This window comes from Botryllus schlosseri, chromosome 9 (assembly GCF_051294905.1).
Source record: "Botryllus schlosseri isolate E-star chromosome 9, Bs_hap1, whole genome shotgun sequence".
NCBI classification, from domain to species: Eukaryota; Metazoa; Chordata; class Ascidiacea; order Stolidobranchia; family Styelidae; genus Botryllus; species Botryllus schlosseri.
The window spans coordinates 10,597,778-10,615,751 of NC_137244.1; the positions used below are offsets into that span (position 1 = coordinate 10,597,778).

At 41.3% G+C, this 17,974-nt stretch overlaps 2 protein-coding genes across 3 annotated transcripts in view; both read left to right on the forward strand.

Annotated features, from left to right (window-relative positions):
• The first annotated feature begins 719 nt into the window (after positions 1-719).
• The window catches only part of LOC145446521 (uncharacterized), a 271,204-nt gene continuing 253,949 nt past the window's right edge, over positions 720-17,974 (forward strand). For both annotated transcript variants that reach the window (XM_080324845.1, XM_080324846.1), the window contains exon 1: positions 720-737. The gene's annotated coding sequence lies outside the window, so the exon portion shown is untranslated. The remainder of the gene's footprint in view (positions 738-17,974) is intronic.
• Positions 10,574-17,974, forward strand: part of LOC145446536 (uncharacterized) — a 38,592-nt gene continuing 31,191 nt past the window's right edge. The window contains exons 1-2 of the mRNA XM_080324872.1: positions 10,574-10,809; positions 15,415-15,551. Coding sequence (XP_080180998.1) covers positions 10,626-10,809; positions 15,415-15,551 — 321 coding nt within the window. The 5' untranslated portion in view covers positions 10,574-10,625. The remainder of the gene's footprint in view (positions 10,810-15,414; positions 15,552-17,974) is intronic.

Genomic DNA, 17,974 nt, shown 5'->3' on the forward strand with positions numbered 1-17,974 from the left:
GCGTAAGTAATTCTTTTGTGTACTGCATTTACTACTCGGATTCCCCAACCAATTCTTTGGACCAATAAACATCATATTGCGAAATAAAACAGAGGGAGCGATTCCGCGCAAATATGATGGTGGGGATAGTTAAAAGATGTGCAACGTTCACATCGTCTTTAAGCTAGCGGTGAATATAAGGCATAGGACATCAAATATATTGTTGTCCTTCTCATTTAGAAAGCATTGTCGCATGTAAAAGTGAGAAAATATAGCATATTTGACATACGGACAAAATAAAAATTAGCAAGTTTAAAGCCAGAGAATGCAAAGCAGGTAATCGTTCATGAAATCGAGCGTCCAACTCATTAGTAGTCGTGAGGCATTCAATTATTCAATTCAATTATAATTCCGATTCATTGTAATATCTATTTATTCAAATAATAAAGCATTGATAAGAGCTAATGTCAAGCCAGAGAATGTCATTTTATCGACGTATTCATGAAACAAGATTATCATAATAGCGTGTCTTTCTGAATTGCTACAGTTGGGGATGCGTTAGGGTTTGCTAGACGTTGAGTTAATGCAAAATGGTTGAACCGATGAATGCGGTCGCCACTGGCGAATGGTTTATGTATATAGGAAGGAACATAATCACAAGTAATCATCACACGCATTCGCGCGATCAAATCAAATTATCGGCTGGTATACTGTAAAAAGTAATCAACTCCTATTTGGTTGTATTTGGTTGTATTAAGGTAAGCATCGGCCTGGCTGATGCGGAACCCTTGTGGTACAACCGATACTTCCAATCACCTGCACACCTAGGAGAAGTATGGCCGTCAGGCCTTCATACTCCGACCCGGGATCTGTGTCAGCTTGCCTGGCCAGTATCCCAGTCACAAGTATGGTGGCGGCGGGACAAGCCTCCGCAGACGCCCCCAGCCAAAGCCTGCTTGTGACAGCCGTCTGCACCTAAAAAGTGAAGAAACTTGGAAGGTAAAATTATGGCAACCAGAAGAACCTTGTGGGATCTCTTGGGTACTTTGGACCCACGAGTGACCTATAAAGGCGCTTGTGGCAACAGCAACATGGTGTAGTGCCATGCGGCTGCCACAAGCGTAACGGGGTGGAGGTTTACTGCGGTTCCTCCAGGTTACCCCTAAAAAAAAAAAAAAAAATAAGCATCGCCTTACTGGACGCTGGGCGGTGCGAAACCCTCGTGGTACAACCGGTATTTCCAATCACTCCCACGCCTAGGAGAAGTATGGCCATCAGGCCTTCATGCTCCGACCCGGGATCTGTGTCAGCTTGACTGGCCAGTATCCTAGTCACAAGTAGAGCCCGACCGATTATCGGCTCGCCGATAATATCGAGTCGATATCACGCTTGGAAAGAAATATCGGTATCGGCCATTGGAGGTTAAAAAATATCGGCAATTTTCGTGACGTCACAACATGGTGGTAGGGAGTCAGAGAAGACGTTAGGTCTTCACTGCTTGTCGGTAAATGATAGAAATAGATGGTCAAGCTGCATATAGTGCATACAGGCCAGTCTGCGTGCTTGTGTGAAAATATACTTTCACCGTCATGCCCCACTGACTTCATGGGAATCCCCTGCATTGATCGATCACCAATGGCAGAGAGCAGCTGGATGGATAGTTGTCTGCAGAAGATTTTTCAATCGATTAGAGAAATGAGAACTTCATTCATGCTGCACTGACCCTCGAGTTGATAGAGAAGAACGTCGCGTCGAAGCATTTTCTGTAGAAAGTGCTGGTGGTGTCTGTGTAGTGTGTAAGAAGTTGGCAAGCCAAGGCTCGGTACCAACAGAGCGAAATTATACCAGTAATGTATGAAGTCATCTATCTGACGGAGGCCTGGGGATACCCTGATAGGAAATGTGCGAGCATAGAGTGCAAGAAAATCAAGCAAAAGTGGAGTGAAGCCAAAAGTTAATACGAAAATGTTTCATTCCATGATGACATGGGCCAATTCTGACAAAAGAGGGTAAAATATTGATCAATTGATTGTTGAAATGCTGGTCATGGTCAAGGCCCAAGGGGATGGGGGGAACAGTAGCAGACGTGAACAATTTGAGTTGTTTTGCACATTATCTTCAGCTATTTGTTAATGATGTGCTGAAGGCTCCAGGTGCACTGTCAGAAGAATATCAATACTTGGTGAAACCATTGAAGGGAAGATTCCCTGCAAGGGAGCGGTGGAACCGAAATGAAGAAAGATTTCCAATTCTTGCTGTGCCACTAACTATGGTACCAAGTGAAAGACGGGGACGAGGGACGAGAAATTGTGCTGAACTGTAATCTGCAACTACTAGACTGGTACTATTGATATATTTTTAGAGCCCCTAGATCATTTATTTCATGTTTAAGCATAGCAATGGCTGTGAAGTTGTTGAAATAAATACTTTTGAGGTGTTAAATAGGGGCCTTGCTTAAAGGTCGTATCGCATCTCCATCGTCGAAAGCATCTCGATGGTGCCGGCGAAAATAAATCTGATCTCTCTCTCCTTGAGCTAGATTCCATATCTTTTGAATATCGGCTGAATATATCGGGGTTATCGGTGAAGGTACTAGATATCGGTATCGGCTCAGAAATCCAATATCGGTCGGGCTCTAGTCACAAGTATGGTGGCGGCGGGACAAGCCTCCGCAGACGCCCCCAGCCAAAGCCTGCTTGCGACAGCCGTTTGAACCTAAAATGGTAGAGAAAACTATTGAAGGGAAAAATGGCAACACGAAGCAGCCTGAAGGGAGCTCTCGGGTACTTTCTACCCAAGAGTGACCTATTACGGCGCTTGTGGCAATAGTTACCATGGTGAAATCCCATGGGGCAGCCACAAGCGTAACGGGGTGGAGGTTTACTGCGGTTCCTCCAGGTTACTCCTGAAAAAAAAAAAAAAAACAAGCATCGCCTCGCTGGACGGTGCGAAACCCTAGTGGTCCAACCAGTGGCGGCTCGTCCTATAGGGCAACTGGGGCATTGCCCCACCTAAAATTCTGTTCAATAACAATTCTTCACCATTTATAGACGCACACCTATCTATATAAACCGAAATCACAGCGAAAATCGTGTACTTCTTGTCCTTTCGCTTGTAAATGCCCATATATAGCGAAGTCTCTGCGAAAATCGAATTCTCTTCTGTGTTTTCGCTTTGCGAATGCCTAGCCGGGGCTTGCCCCGGTAGCGCTCATAACAAGCTTTCACTGTCTATTCTCTCAAAGCCGCGCACAATAAAGAAACGGTGATTTACTCTCTCCTATTCATAAAATTACCGAGCAACCGGGGCACGATAGCTCTGTGCCCTTAAGGTGTGATGTAACAATCGTATCTATAGCTGAACTCTGTTACCGTCATCTGCGTTTAGTCGACCTTTGCTGGTATAGGTCGATTTTAATGGGGTTTCACACCATGAAAACTCTCGAAACTTGTTATGTCATGTCGTGATGGTGGTATTTAACACTGCCCCAAGTTTCAGGGTTTCTACTTGAAGTTTAGGGTAGTAATTCCGTTTCCGAAGTTGAGTGTGTGCTGATCCGTCATGTATCGCAAACAGATTTTACTCAAAAGCCGGTATTGGTATCCATTGGTTTTGACGATGTTCAATACCGAGATCGGTTATGACATTTGGCACGGTAAGTCTTAATGTTAGTATCGAACGCTGTACCAAGTTTTAAGTTTGTCACTGAACTGTGTTAGTGGTAATTTGGTTTCCTAATTCGAGTGAGAGCTGACTAGTCATTTATCGCTAACAGATTATACGCAAAGCCGGTATTGGTCTCTATTGATTTTAACGATGCTCCTTACCTAGATCCGTCATAAGCTTTTGCACGGTATGTCTTGATTTTAGTATCGAACGCTGTGCCAAGTCTCAAGGTTGACACTCAATGATTAGGGCAGTAATTTCGTTATCAAGGTCGAGTGTGGTAAAGATCTGACACTTTAGCCTACAACACATTGCGGATTTCACGCAAAAGCCGGTGTATCTGCGGTAACGTTAACTGAGATGATGATATCATTCTCAGTTTGCATTCAAATATTTACTTTCATATTATATTCTCCAATGTCAATTTCACCGTGAAATTGTGGCCTTCAAGCCATTTGCTTACAACCCCCTGTCAAGCGCGATAGTTATTTCGTTTTCGATGGCGGCTAACAGATGATCACTTGATCAGCCTATTCCTCAGTAAATTTTACGCAAAATTCGGTGTTGGTCTGTTCGCATTAATTTTGACAGTGTACCATACCGAAAAGGGCCATGAGGCCACTTCTCGATAATGTCATGTAACAGTGTAGCAAGTTTAAGGCTTTCATCCACGTATTTATTCGGTAATATATTTTCCAAAGGCGATTTCGCAGCAGACCTATAAGACAGTAATAAAAACGTATGTGTCGTGTTACAGTCTCCAGTTTCAAGACCAAAATCTCTTATGCTGTACCGACTACCGAGACCAAATTTCCGAGGCTGCTATTCTTAGTTCTTTAGAATGATGTTTTGGATTCAATAGGAGAGGCCCAATCTATGAGATAACAATTGCGTATCTGTCCGAATTCGTTGACCTTTCCAATTAGGCTTACGCTATCTCTCGAGTTATAGTCATTTCCATTTCTGCAGATAATTAGTCAGGTCTAATGCGAACATGAACCGTGTTGAATCTTTGTTCCGTACGCCGTTTACGCAGTTACCACACTTCAAGTCACAGCTCACCAGCAGACCTCTCGTGGCACATACGTTAAAATCACTGTTGCCGGGAAATTCATGTTACCGTACCATCATTAAGTTACTTGTTTACGTTGGAAAACGCCATTGTGACGTCATCTTGATAAAAGTCGCTTGCAGCCCTTGCCCCACCACCCGATATTGTCACGAGCCGCCACTGGGTCCAACCATAATACTTCCAATCACTCTCACACCCAGGAAGAGTATGGCCGTAAGGCCTTCATATTCCGACTCCGGGGATGCGGTCAGATTGGTGGCTCTCTCCAAAGGCACAAGTATGGTGGCGGCGGGACAAGTGGCCGCAGACGCCCCCAGCTAAAGCCTGCTTGTGCCAACTGTTTGAACCCTTAACAGATGAAAAAGGATGAAAACAGAAGTAACTATGGGTGCTTTGAGTCCTATGACTCAAAGGGCCCTATTACAGACGCTTGTGGCACACAGTACTGTGGTGAAAACCCACAGGGCTGCCACAAGCGTAACGGGTGGGAGGTTTACTGCGTTTCCTCCCGGCTACCCCTAAAAAAAATAATCAACTCCTAGAAAATAGGATCGGATCTGAATAAATCAGTTTAGGCAAGTGAGAGAGTAAATCTGCGTGAAGTCATGAAATACTCAAATTACGATGACTGACAAAACGAATTAGTTCCGCAAGGACTACGTCGAGTTCGGGGCTCCAAACATACGTAAGCCATAGATTTTGAGTACATTATTGTTCGTAATTGTCGTGCTCAATCCTTAATACATTGGTATCTCAAATCACTAACTTAACACCACAAGTTAGGAGTACATTATTGGAATGTAATATGGGTGACATCAACATGAACATCAAGATGGTGGGTCGTCCCCGTATCTATCGGTAACCACAAGAAGGCTTTCAAACTCACTCCGATCGGTATCAATGTAGCAATAGTCTCAGTACATATTACTAACATTATGTATTATACATTATGTAACACATAAGTTTGCGAACACAAACCTCCAAATTTATGAGGTTCACACAAAGAACGCGAACACAAAGAATGCGAAAGTAGAGCTGAGGCACTGGTGAGGCACAGACTGGCCAAGCCTCACCTACGATACCTCTATTCATCATGAACAGCTAGAAATTTGTAGTAACTGGTATTAACCGCAAACTATTGCCGCGCTGTTTCCAAAAATCTAAATAATAATAACTTCAGAACACCAGAACCCCCTCAAAATCACCAAGGATTTTAATATTCGAGAATATTACTTATAATGACAGCATAGAGAAGCAGCGATGGCCAGGCGAGGCGAATAGGGATTTACCTCTCCTATTATTAGCTCACAATCAGACAATACTAGCGCAGTTTTACAACGCGTTATCGACTTCGCAAGCCGATGGTATAGTATGAATCGTTTATAGTTGCGACAGTCAACATGTAGTGTAGAGCAAATACATTCGCTTACTGATATATCTGTCATGCATTTTCCACCTATGCCTTCAATTGTGAATATGTATAGTATCTTCTTTCGCAGCCTGCGTGTGAAGAGTGCTAATGTGATAAGAAGCAAGTCACTAATAGTAAATCAATAATAATAAATCTGACTTTAAAAGGTCAGTGCCACATCAAACATTAACCTCACCGCACGTCACTTGCTGAAGTAACAAATCCTTGTATGTCGACGGACTTGATTATATCTTCTAATGCAGTGGTTCTCAACCTTTTTGACCTTACGGACCTGTGAACCTTCAAACATCAAAATTTTCCCTAAATTTAATGGCGAAGAATGAAATACAAATGTAGTTTGGAAATTTCATTCAATGCTGACCATTTTATGTTGAAGGTTCTGTGAGAAGCTAGCGAAGTCAGATACAACCACTAATTAACTTGATTGCGATTGTTCGGTTATTTTGAAAAAAAAATGCGACTTTTCTGCTGTTTGCTACAGCCTCAATTATAATACCTAGTGTCCCTTGAATTTTTGTAAAAGTTCTAATATAACTAGTGCAGAACGAGTTGTAGGCTACTCTTAGTTCCCTGCAACACTTGCATCATTGTGGCATAACGCTCAAAGTAAACCATGAACTGTCTATTACGACAACATGCAGAAAATACGTTATAAACTTGTAAATCCATTTACAATCCGATGTTTTATTTGGTCCGTGGGCAATGGACATTTAAGCAATAATCATGCGACAATTGGGCATGCCCGACACTTCAGCATGTGGACAAAATTAAAGGTGGGGCCGGGTATGGTGCGAAAGCATCTGAAGCGTGGCGTGAAGCTGCGCTCAACGGAAAAAATTTCCGCTCTCGGCGCGATTTACCTTCGATTTATATTCATTGCTCTGTGTAAAGTTCAAATTCCATATTTTGAGGTTTCTCTCATCAAGAGTCATAACCTTGCATGCCATCAAACTATCCGTTGGGATTGCTAGCGTTCCAGTTGCATTTTGTGATATGACGATCAGACATGGGGTAATCGCGATTAGCAATCGTAATCGATTACGACGATTACAGCATTTTCAAGTAATCGTAATCGCAATCGATTACATTCGAAAAAAATCTGAAGTAATCGTAATCGTAATCGACTACTTCACATATTTAATCGATTTCTTTGTGAAAGAACGATTGTGCAAGGACTACGAAATAAAATGAACATTCATGAACCAGAAAGAGATATTATATCAGGTTATAGTGACAGCACAAACGTCTGACATTCAAACGCCACTGCTCATTATTACGTCAGAAGTATTAGCTTTGCTGTTCCTTGCGTAAGAAGTAAATAGATATTTGATGAACATTGTAGTGTGATTGTAAGAACACCCGCCATGTTATATATCAGGTCATCAATACACTCCAGAGTCCAGACGCCACTGCCTCGCAGCAGGATAATAATCACCACGACTTTGCCTAGTTTCAAATAGTAACTTATATATTGATGTTTGGTTATGCTTAGTTCAACGTCGTTTGACTGCTACTGCTTGGCGAGCAGTATGCCTATATACGTACGTTGTACCTACGTACACCGGACAAAGATGTTTGTAGGCCTACTCGTCAAACGAAACATAACGATTTCCTCAACGATCGTTCTTCGATCTTCGAAGCATTAAAAATCGACAACTGCTGATATATATCAGAACTGCGCCGTTATATGCCGTTTATCTTAGCGGCAGCTTGCAGTATCTGTATCAAGTGTATCAAGTATCTTATTCTCATATGACTCGAAACAGGCACCAATCGCAATTCTTTACTCAACATTAAGACTTGTCGCCAAAGCCTACCGCTTATGCACCATGCTAGCGTGGGTTGTAGCTTGAACTAGGACGAAACAACCAATTAATACTCCACTCCAAACGCAGGTCTAGGGCCACCATAGCGTGGTCAATTTCCAAGTTGATGACTGAATTTCGTCAAGAATATAGATAATTGCATTATATTGCTTTTCATTTTTAATATTGTCTCAGCTCCCAATGGTCAGGCGAGGCCAAACGTAGGAGACTAAAAAAACTTTCATGAGGTGCACACACAAATTGTCTTGTCTTCAATGCTCTGTGGGTACCCCCGGTGGAATTTGTATTGTGCGGCTCAGATTGGAAGGACAGGACTATTCGTGACGCCCCCTAGCGCGGGCATTGACAATGGACACATACACAAAGTCTCGGTCAAGGTCATTCTTTATTTTGGCCGAAACTGCGTATATCTTTTGGTGGTGTCGTGGTGCGGTAATGACCGACACCTAAATGTATATTCTTATAAATGATTCATGCTTTTTCTAGAGGAGAAGTATGCATTTCAAAATCAAGCTATCTAGAGCAATGGTTCTAAAAAAATTTTCGACACGCCCCCATTTATGACAGACAAAAATTTCGCACCTCCTAATCGTTATATCAAAAAATAATAAAAAGAGCAATCCGTATGCTAGCAATCCCAACGGATAGTTGGATGGCATTGAAGGCAGCGGCTGTGGATGAGATAATTCCTAAATACGAAATTTACACAATATACCAAGCAATACCCATGAAATGAGGGTAAATAGCGCACAGCGCGAAATTTTCCAAAGTTAACCGCGGCTTCGCGCCTCCCTTCAGAGGCTTTCACGCCCTCCGGTTTGAGGACCACTGATCTAGAGGCAATAAATCGCGAAGCTCGAAGATCTCACGAAAATACTCTATAATTTATGTTGATTTACGACATACTTTTTTCAGTCCTCTTAGAACTCCCTGCCAACCCTACTGGGGAGTTTGGGGTGCGGCAGTAACGGGCCTGGCAAGAGTGTAAATTGCCGGTTGCAATAAATCGTCGCCTATAAAGTTGGACAATGGGTACATTAGGACATAACGAGCAAATGAAGTATCATTCATCAAGAAAGCTGTTTTCTCATTAGGCCTTTACATCGCAATCCTTGTATTGTTTTCCAATATAGCTTCTAAAAGTAGTTCTAAGAAGCAAAATAAATGTAATCGTGAGTAATCGTGATTACTTTTCCAATGTAATCGTATTCGTAATCGACTACATCCTGATTTTGCTGTAATCGTAATCGTCATCGTAATCGCGTGATTCCGAAGTAATCGTAATCGCAATCGATTACATTCATGATGTAATCACCCCATGTCTGATGACGATACGATGGGGGGGGACGCGAAATGTTTCAATTTCATTACCGTTGGCGTGTCTATAGATTTTTGAGAAACCCAGGTTTAGATTAAGGATTGGGTTCGGGTTAGCTTTGGGTTTGGGGTTATCATATATAGATATCAGTGTTTATTTCAGGGTTAGGGTGGGGGTTAGGGTAAGATTCGGGGTTGTGAAAACACACGCAAAATTGATGCATGCTAAAGTCACACATGGTGATCTGTCGGGCAGCCGTTTTATTTCTCTAATTAATGAACAAGCGTCCAAATTCTTGCATTTTGAAATTGAAATAAGAAAATTCTAGTATATTTGGCGGACCAGCATGAAACTTGCCACGGACCGTTACCGGTTCGCGGACCGGCAGTTGAGAACCACTGTTACAATGGCATGCAACGTGAGTATTCAGATTTCATACTAGCACAGTTTGCGCTACAACGCGCAGGTACAGATGCGATGCTCATATGATCTTTGCATTACGATTATTACTGCAGGTGTAGGTGGAAACATGATGACTCACTTGCATCCTAACCAATTCAACCTCAAACAATAGCGCTAGTATCAAGACTACATCCGCTATACGTTTCTTGGAAACTAAACCTTGCAGCTAAGTAGATTCATGTGTCTATCCGTTTGCCGTTTGTGGAATACCTGGAAAATCGGGTGTATGCTTATCATCCCGTGCGTGGTGGAAAATACCTAATCGGTCATATGCGCCAATATCCAAATATTATTGGCAATCATTGGCAATCATTGGCAATTGAATCAGAAACGTATAACTTTTGTGTAGAAGCAGAATAGAAACAGAAACATTTTTTCACTGGCATACAAATATAGATTCTAGCTGTCATAGGCTACCTTGGAATGCCTCGCGAAGATGGGTATATAACATCATAAAAATAGATTGAGATGTAGCATTACTGCAAAATATTATTATCTAAATTGTGATCTTTAAATGGCAACAGCATGTTCATGCATTTGTAAGAGAATACTGACGTCATATCTTTTACGAAGTCACTCATTGGTGTTTTGAATTGTTCTGGTATGAATGAAACCGTGTCTGCTGAGATATCAACGTTTGGACAGCTGTAGAGTGCAGAGGCGAATTCGTGAAAGACTTGAAGTCTTGAAAGGATTTCGATTGCAATTTACCATTGTGATGTCTTTATTATTTTAATGCGATTTATACTATATTTGATGTTTCACATATATTCAGATCTCATCTGCAAATTAGTCTTATATGTGGTATATTTGCATATGACGACTTGAACTAGGTGCATCCTCTTGACAGTCTATTGAATAGATTTTAAAATGTGGTTCTGCCAACTATGTGATTGTATTCCGATGACGATCTCAAATGGCGTAAATCGAATGACAGAAAGTCTGCTCAGAAGAATTCAGCCAACCGATATGTCTGCCCACGGATCATATGGGACTATATTTCTAGTCCTCGTGATGTTGATAAGTTTTAGACCGGTGGAAACGAATACCGTTGGTAACATACTAACTTCTTACTTTTATTACGATTGCTTTTTTTTGGTACTTACTGCATTTTCTTTTGTTATGAATAACTGTGCTGTTTTTTCTTCTTTTATTTTTTATTTTATGGTATTTTGGGGCATAGGCGCCGAGTTACAGGGAGGCGGGGTGGCGCAACCACGCCATGAAACATTTATGGGGTGGCAGCCACCCCGTATAATAGATTTAACGCCCGCCGTCTGCGATTTCAAATCATCAGCGCTGTCAATTAGCGAGTCCGTGATAGCGCGTAACAATTATTTACCATTAATCGATAAGATCGCGAATAATTGAATACGCAGCTTCGTTGGCGTCTTGGCGACGACGAATTAGTGCTTAAAACGCCCCCAATAAATTGTAATCCGTGATTAGTAATCAGACAATTGAAGCATCCTCGTTTACAACGTCGATGTCGACACGCTTGTGCTGAGAAATACCATTTCTCTCTTGATCAGATGAGCGAATTCACGTTCTCCTTCTCTTAATTAAATTTTATTTGCGCCCATATTCGTTTACAAAATATTTTTTCAGTTAGTTCCGTGTTAGTCTCTTTAATTCGAGTCTTGAGGCGCGAAATAGGATAGTGTGTTTGTGCATGTGCATTAGGGCTGTTCAAAAATAACCTTTTTTCCTGAATCTTGCTGGTTACTTGATTAAATCGTTAGGTTGCCTTAAAAAATGACGCACACCTAATTTGAATTCATTCCAACCAATATTCGCGGATTTCGTAGAGATGGAAAATTTTGAATTTGCCTAAAAATGCAAAAAAAAATTTTTTTCCAATTTTTATGTCAACCCCATGAAATTGTTGCGCTGTCTTCAAAAACGATGCAAAACAAATTTGACTCAATTCGAAGCAGTAGAAGTGGAGTTATTTCAGTTTTTCTTTGATAATTCTGGGATTATCCTTGATTGGTGGATCATCCCAGAATTATCATCAAAAAACTTGAATAACTCGGCTTCTGCAGCTTGGAATTGAGTCAAATTTGTTTTGCATCGTTTTTGAAGACAGTGCAACAATTTCATAAGATTGAAAGGAAAATTGGAAAAAAAATTTTTTTTGCATTATTAGGCAAATTCAAAATTTTCAAACTCTACGAAATCCGCGAATATTGGTTGGAATGAATTCAAATTTGGTGTGCGTCATTTTTTAAGGCAACCTAACGATTTAATCAAGTAACCCGCAAGATTAAGGAAAAAAGGTTATTTTTGAACAGCCCTAATGTGCATGTGCATTGTGCAATTGTGCATGCCTGCGAATTGATAGTCATTCATGCGCAAAGTGCGCATGCGCATATTCAAATTCCTTACTCTTACAAGGCTTTGTCAACTTTCATCGGGAAATGCAACAATGAAGGTCAAACGTGGTTATAATGAGCATTGAGCATACAATGTCCCGATGTCAGAATTGGAACCCCAATGTGCTGTACGCAAGTTGACGAATCACTGATTAGATGCGCGCTTTTTCGTCTGCTATCATCTGTAGATACTAATTCTTGTCTGCTTTATACACTCGTATTCACTCGGGGTCACTTGACAAGTGCACGGCGTTGAATTACGTTGTCAAAATTTGATGCAACACAAGATTCTCGGTGGCGCAAATTCTGAATTCATTCGATTAATTTGAACGGGACACTTCTATGTTCCAATAAGTTTCATTGCTGAACGGACTCTATCGAGTAGGTCGTTCACTTATCCAAATGTATGTACAGGCCACCCAAATTCACAGCTCAGCAAATAATTGAATAATGAAAAATTCGATTTGTGCTACTCATTTTGTGGTGCAGTGCAAGGATGATGCGTACACTTGAATTGTTCTGGTTCGTGTGAAAGCGAATGCGAAAATAAGCCTATGACGTCACGTGACGTCATAATGCTAATTCCGATTCCACATTTCGGTAAAGTACTATGTAAATGTACGAGATACCTGACGACGACTAAGAACTCATTATGCCACAATAATGAAGTACATTCTGACTTCCTAAACATTACCAAATGTATCAACTCTCAACTGGGTTAATCAAATGCTAGATTTATTCTATAAAATCAATATCTTCCGTGGTTTTGCCAGCAATTTCGGCGAGCACCTGCAATATAATATAAGTTTTCGCCTTAACTGTTAAAGCTAGAGCGGACAATCTATTCTTAAGCAGTTGTCAGACTATTCCTTCGTTGATATTGATCGGAGTGAAAAACCGGCTTCCATGCTTGCGAAAGATATTTTCTAGGGATGGTGTGAACCTCTGAAAGGTTCGGGTTCGTGTGAACGCGAACCTATTTGAAAGGTTCTGTGTGAACACGAACGTGAACCTCGTGACGTCATATTTCTAATTCCAGCCCTATCTTTCAATGAAGTGATAGCCTATATTAATGTACACGACACCTAGCGAAGACTCGGGCCACATAATGTCGCATTGCTGTAGTAGGCTACATATTGCCGTTTTAAACGTCGCTAAATGTATCAACCGCGGTTATCAAAGGATATAATAATCTCATAAAATCAATACATTCCGTCGCTTTGCCAACAATTTCGACGAGGACTTACCATGAAATATAAGCTTACGCCTCAATGGTCTTAGCCAGACCGGACAATGTGTTCGGAGTCTGAGTATTGCTACATTGATGTTGAGCAGAGTGTAAAACGGGTTTCTATACTCGCTACCGATACCATAAACAACAAGTTATATAGCAGTAGCCCGCACCTCAATCGCACGGATTTGGTTTTAATGATACAGTTAAGATATTTGGTCAAGATTGACCCCGTACGCCCACTCGATATTTTACATCAGAAAACGATATCAACGTCATTGATTGGTTGAATAAGCATCATTCGCTGACTACGTATATCGCTCGTGATGTTGTGTGATTGCGGGTCAAGTTCACAGCGGAGAGTCACTAAATATTCAAAACGGAACGCTAAATATTTCGAGAAATTTTTGGTAACAAAAAAGCAAGTAAAACTTTGAAGGTTGTCATGGTGCATACTCGTTTAGTGTTGATTTTTTATGCTGCCAGCGCCATGCATAGAGTGACCCGCAGTTGAAATGCAATAAACTTGAACCAAAGAGATCTTATAACGAAGTGCAAATTACAATTTACCAAAAAGGTTCACAGTGCAGAACCTACCAAGGTTCTGTTGTGAACGCGAACCTCTAAATTTCCGAGGTTCACACACAGAACACGAACGTGAACCTCACGTTCACACCATCCCTAATATTTTCTCAAAAACAAGTTATACAGTAGCATACACGCCAATCGTACGGATTGGTTGTTTATGATACAATAAACATAGCAAATCAAGATAGATCTAATACGCCTGCTAGATTCTTATGCATGGTAAAAAACTTGCATTCTTTACATCAATTTCGTTGATGTCATTGATTGGTTGATTCGGCACAAATAGGTGCCAAACCACATGCAGTGTATTCCATTCTTGCTATTGAGAAATTGTGGGCACTCGCTTCCCCCCTCCATTTCTTATATAAAACGGCTACCTCCAGTCAGACTTGAGTCACATTTTCGAATGACTTGACTAACTCGAGTCACCACCCTAAAATGACTTGACTCGACTGAGTCAGCAATTCCAACATACCACGTCCTCGCAATTACATTCTCGTTCAGATCACAAATGTACAGTGACGTGCGGTGAGGTTCATTTCTGGTGAGGCACTGACCCCACCCCCCGCACAAACGCGCGCGTAAGGTACCTCCCAAAGATACTGGATGGTGTGAATAACAACAACAGCAAAAGAAAGCTGGTCGACGAGAGTGCTTTCTCTGCACCTTGTTAGCCGTCACGATTCTACATTATCAAATACATTTTTCATTTTTCCTGAAGGGAAATATTCAGTTTTTTAATCGGTTCAATACAGATTGCTCAACGGAGAGGATGAGAGAGAGAGAGAGAGAGAGAGAGAGGGAGAGAGAGAGAGAGGGAGAGAGAGAGAGAGAGAGAGGGAGAGAGAGAGAGAGAGAGAGATGGTATTGACGACGGAGATGCTATACGGCCATTATGGTAAGTTCATCTAGTCTGCACCCCCCGATTTTTTCTCCTCCATACTATCCGTGATTGCTGAGCGCCTAGCAGGATAGCCGCGGATACCAGTTTCGAGTCTTTGGTCTGACCCGGCGGGGGATCGAGCCCATGACCTACCGTTCGAGAAGCCGGACGCGCAACCATTACACTATCTCGCTCGGTTTCACAATTTTCCTGTACTCATTCTGGCAACAGGTGAGGCACTGCCTCACTTTCCTCCCCTGACCGCACGTCACTGCAAATGTGTAGCCCCGATTTAATGGCAAGTGAACATGAACAACTCTGTTCAATGTAGGACTGATAGAGCTTAACTTGACTCACAGCACAACTTGAAAAATTTTGAAAGGACTTGATTTGACCCGAGTCACTATTTGCAGTTATCGAAATGAATGTCCACTCCTTGCTCCTTTAACCGAACGCAGGAAATTTGCAAACATTTTGTACTTATGAAATGTGAAATCAAAAGTTATTTTCGTTGAATAAAGGTGTGTGGGTAGCACTCTATACGGTATTGGGGCTACTAAACCTCGTTCAATATATTTACAGGTTCCCAAATCGATATGTACCAGATAAATGACGGACCACGTTCTCCTGGTTCCAATGTGGAGGTAGTGTCTGAATTTACAATTCCATGCGGAACTCCTGCCCATATTCTTCTATCTGTTTTGAACCACACTAGTGAGGTCAGTGCTGAAGTTGGATACTTCCTGTAACCATTATTTTGTTTATTTTTTGTCCGTCACTGAATAAACTTACTGATCATAGAAAAATGTTGGGAGAGCGATATTAGCAGAAACAATCCCTGAATAAAGTGACCATTAAAAATATGGTTTTGGATCAAAGACTGACCTCCACATTCATGATTCATTTAGTATGAAGAATTCATACAAAATTATTGATGATCAGCTTCGCTGCTAGATATTTCAGATGACCAATTAGTTGAAGCAATGCAATCTTGTCAGTGCTCTGTACATGATGTTTTTGTCTTTGTAGTACACTTAATGCGTCTATAGGAAAGAGCAAAACGAACATCGATATTTTATGTGATAAAAATGTGTTCTCTTCTTGTGGTGCGTTTCTATGTTTCGTTTTATTTTCATTTTCAATAGAGTTGAACGGCTAATCCATTAAAAATAAACTCCGAATAACCGAAATTCTCTTGGATATATGTCCCCTGTGCAAAAATATATTTTCTGTTCGATAAAATCACTCTGCAATGTATTCATGTAGTTGGTTTTCATATTATTTGTTTCTATTGGTTAGGAAAGCCTACTCGAGTGTGACATAGAGCGCATCAAGTTCTGTGAACCAATGTCATCCGACTTTTATTATTATTTATTAATAAAAGCATGTTATGGTGCTTATAACAGCATGGTCTTTTGCACCACGTGACAACATAACTTGCAAATACAGTACATGAAACTCTCAGTCAGAAGTCAAATGTAAATAATTATATACGGCGTCCCGATGATGTTACAAAATCGATTACGTGTTGTAATATATTGGTGTCTGTCAATAAGTTTTCCAAGTCGAATGGTATTCTCTTTCGATGCGCACGGTTTCTTAGTATTTGTCTGCGTTGTTCTAGTGTCGGACAATCTATCAAAAAATGGCGCACGTCTTCGATGACTCCACAATGGGCACACAAAGGTGTCGAAGACACCCCTATTCTGTGGAGATGTCCATTCAATCCGCAGTGTCCCGTTCGTAACCGGAATAACGTAGATTCATTTTTTCTCGATGTTTGTCTTGGAATTGTCGTGTCGATTGTCGGCTGGTATTGTCGATACGTTGCTCCCTGGTCAGTACTTTGGTATTGTCCGTTCCAGATCGACTTGCAATGGCGGAACATTAACGTTGTCGCGTCTGTTAGTGGTAAATCGTAGGTCGTGATTTCATTTGCGATGTTTGCGGCTTCTCTTGCAAGTCGATCTGCAATTTCGTTGCCTCTGACACCGGAATGTCCGGGTATCCACGCAATTGTAGTTGACATGCTTCTATTCTTCAAGCGATGTCCTATTTCCACGATTTCATTGATTATGAAGTGTCGAGCTGAACGGAAATTGTGTACGGAATGCAGAGCACTTAGGCAATCTGTTAAAATGATGGAGTCAGTAATGTTGTTTTGGTCAATCCAATTCAAGGCACATTTAATGGCACATAATTCTGCTGTGAATGACGAGAAATTGCGGTTAGCAGCGTGAGCAATTCTCAGGTCAATACTTGGCACATATACCGAGTATCCGGATCCATTCGCGGTCTTCGACCCATCTGTGAATATAGTCACTGAGTTAGTGAAGTAAGCATCTAGAAACTCCCTGACTTCGATGGCTATCATGTAGCAAGGTGACTCGCGGGATAACGATCTCGACAGGGTTAAATCAATTACGGGAGGATGAATAGTCCAAGGGGAAATTAATAACGTCTCGTTTCCTCGGATGGTCGCATTTTGGTCGAGTGTCGAGCTTCTAGTAAAGGAATTGAAAGTTCTGAATCGGTTATTCAATAGCGTGTACATATCTTCCCAGCTGTTCTCTGTCAAGCCGTGGTTTGGATGATCTCGTTGGTGCAATAGATTCAATCGGTATTTTAGGCACAAATACAGGTGCCTTACGTCGAGTGGCATTTCATTGCAGGTTGCCTCAATTGCACATATAGGCGTACTCACCATACCCCCACTGCACAGTCGTAATGCCTTGTTGTTGATTGTCTTGATTTTTTTCAGATACGTCTGCGGAGCGAAGAAGTATGCCTCCATTCCGTAATCAATTACAGATCTAATCAGTGTCCTGTAGAGTATTAGTAGAGTGTGAGTTGATGCACCCCAATCTGTCCCTGTTAATAGTTTGAGAAAGTTCATGCGTTTGTTGCATTTGCCTGATATATAGTCAATATGAGATTTGTAGTTGAGTCGTCCGTCAAAAATAACTCCCAGGTACTTGTATGTGCGTTCATAGGAAATCTTGTTGTTTCCTAAAAATAGATCAGGATAAACTATTTTTCGTTTTCTCGTGAAAAGCAAAGCCACTGTTTTTTCCTTGGAGATGGTAAATCCCCAAGTGTTGCACCATCGACTTATTGCGTCTAGTGCCGTTTGTAGTTCAGA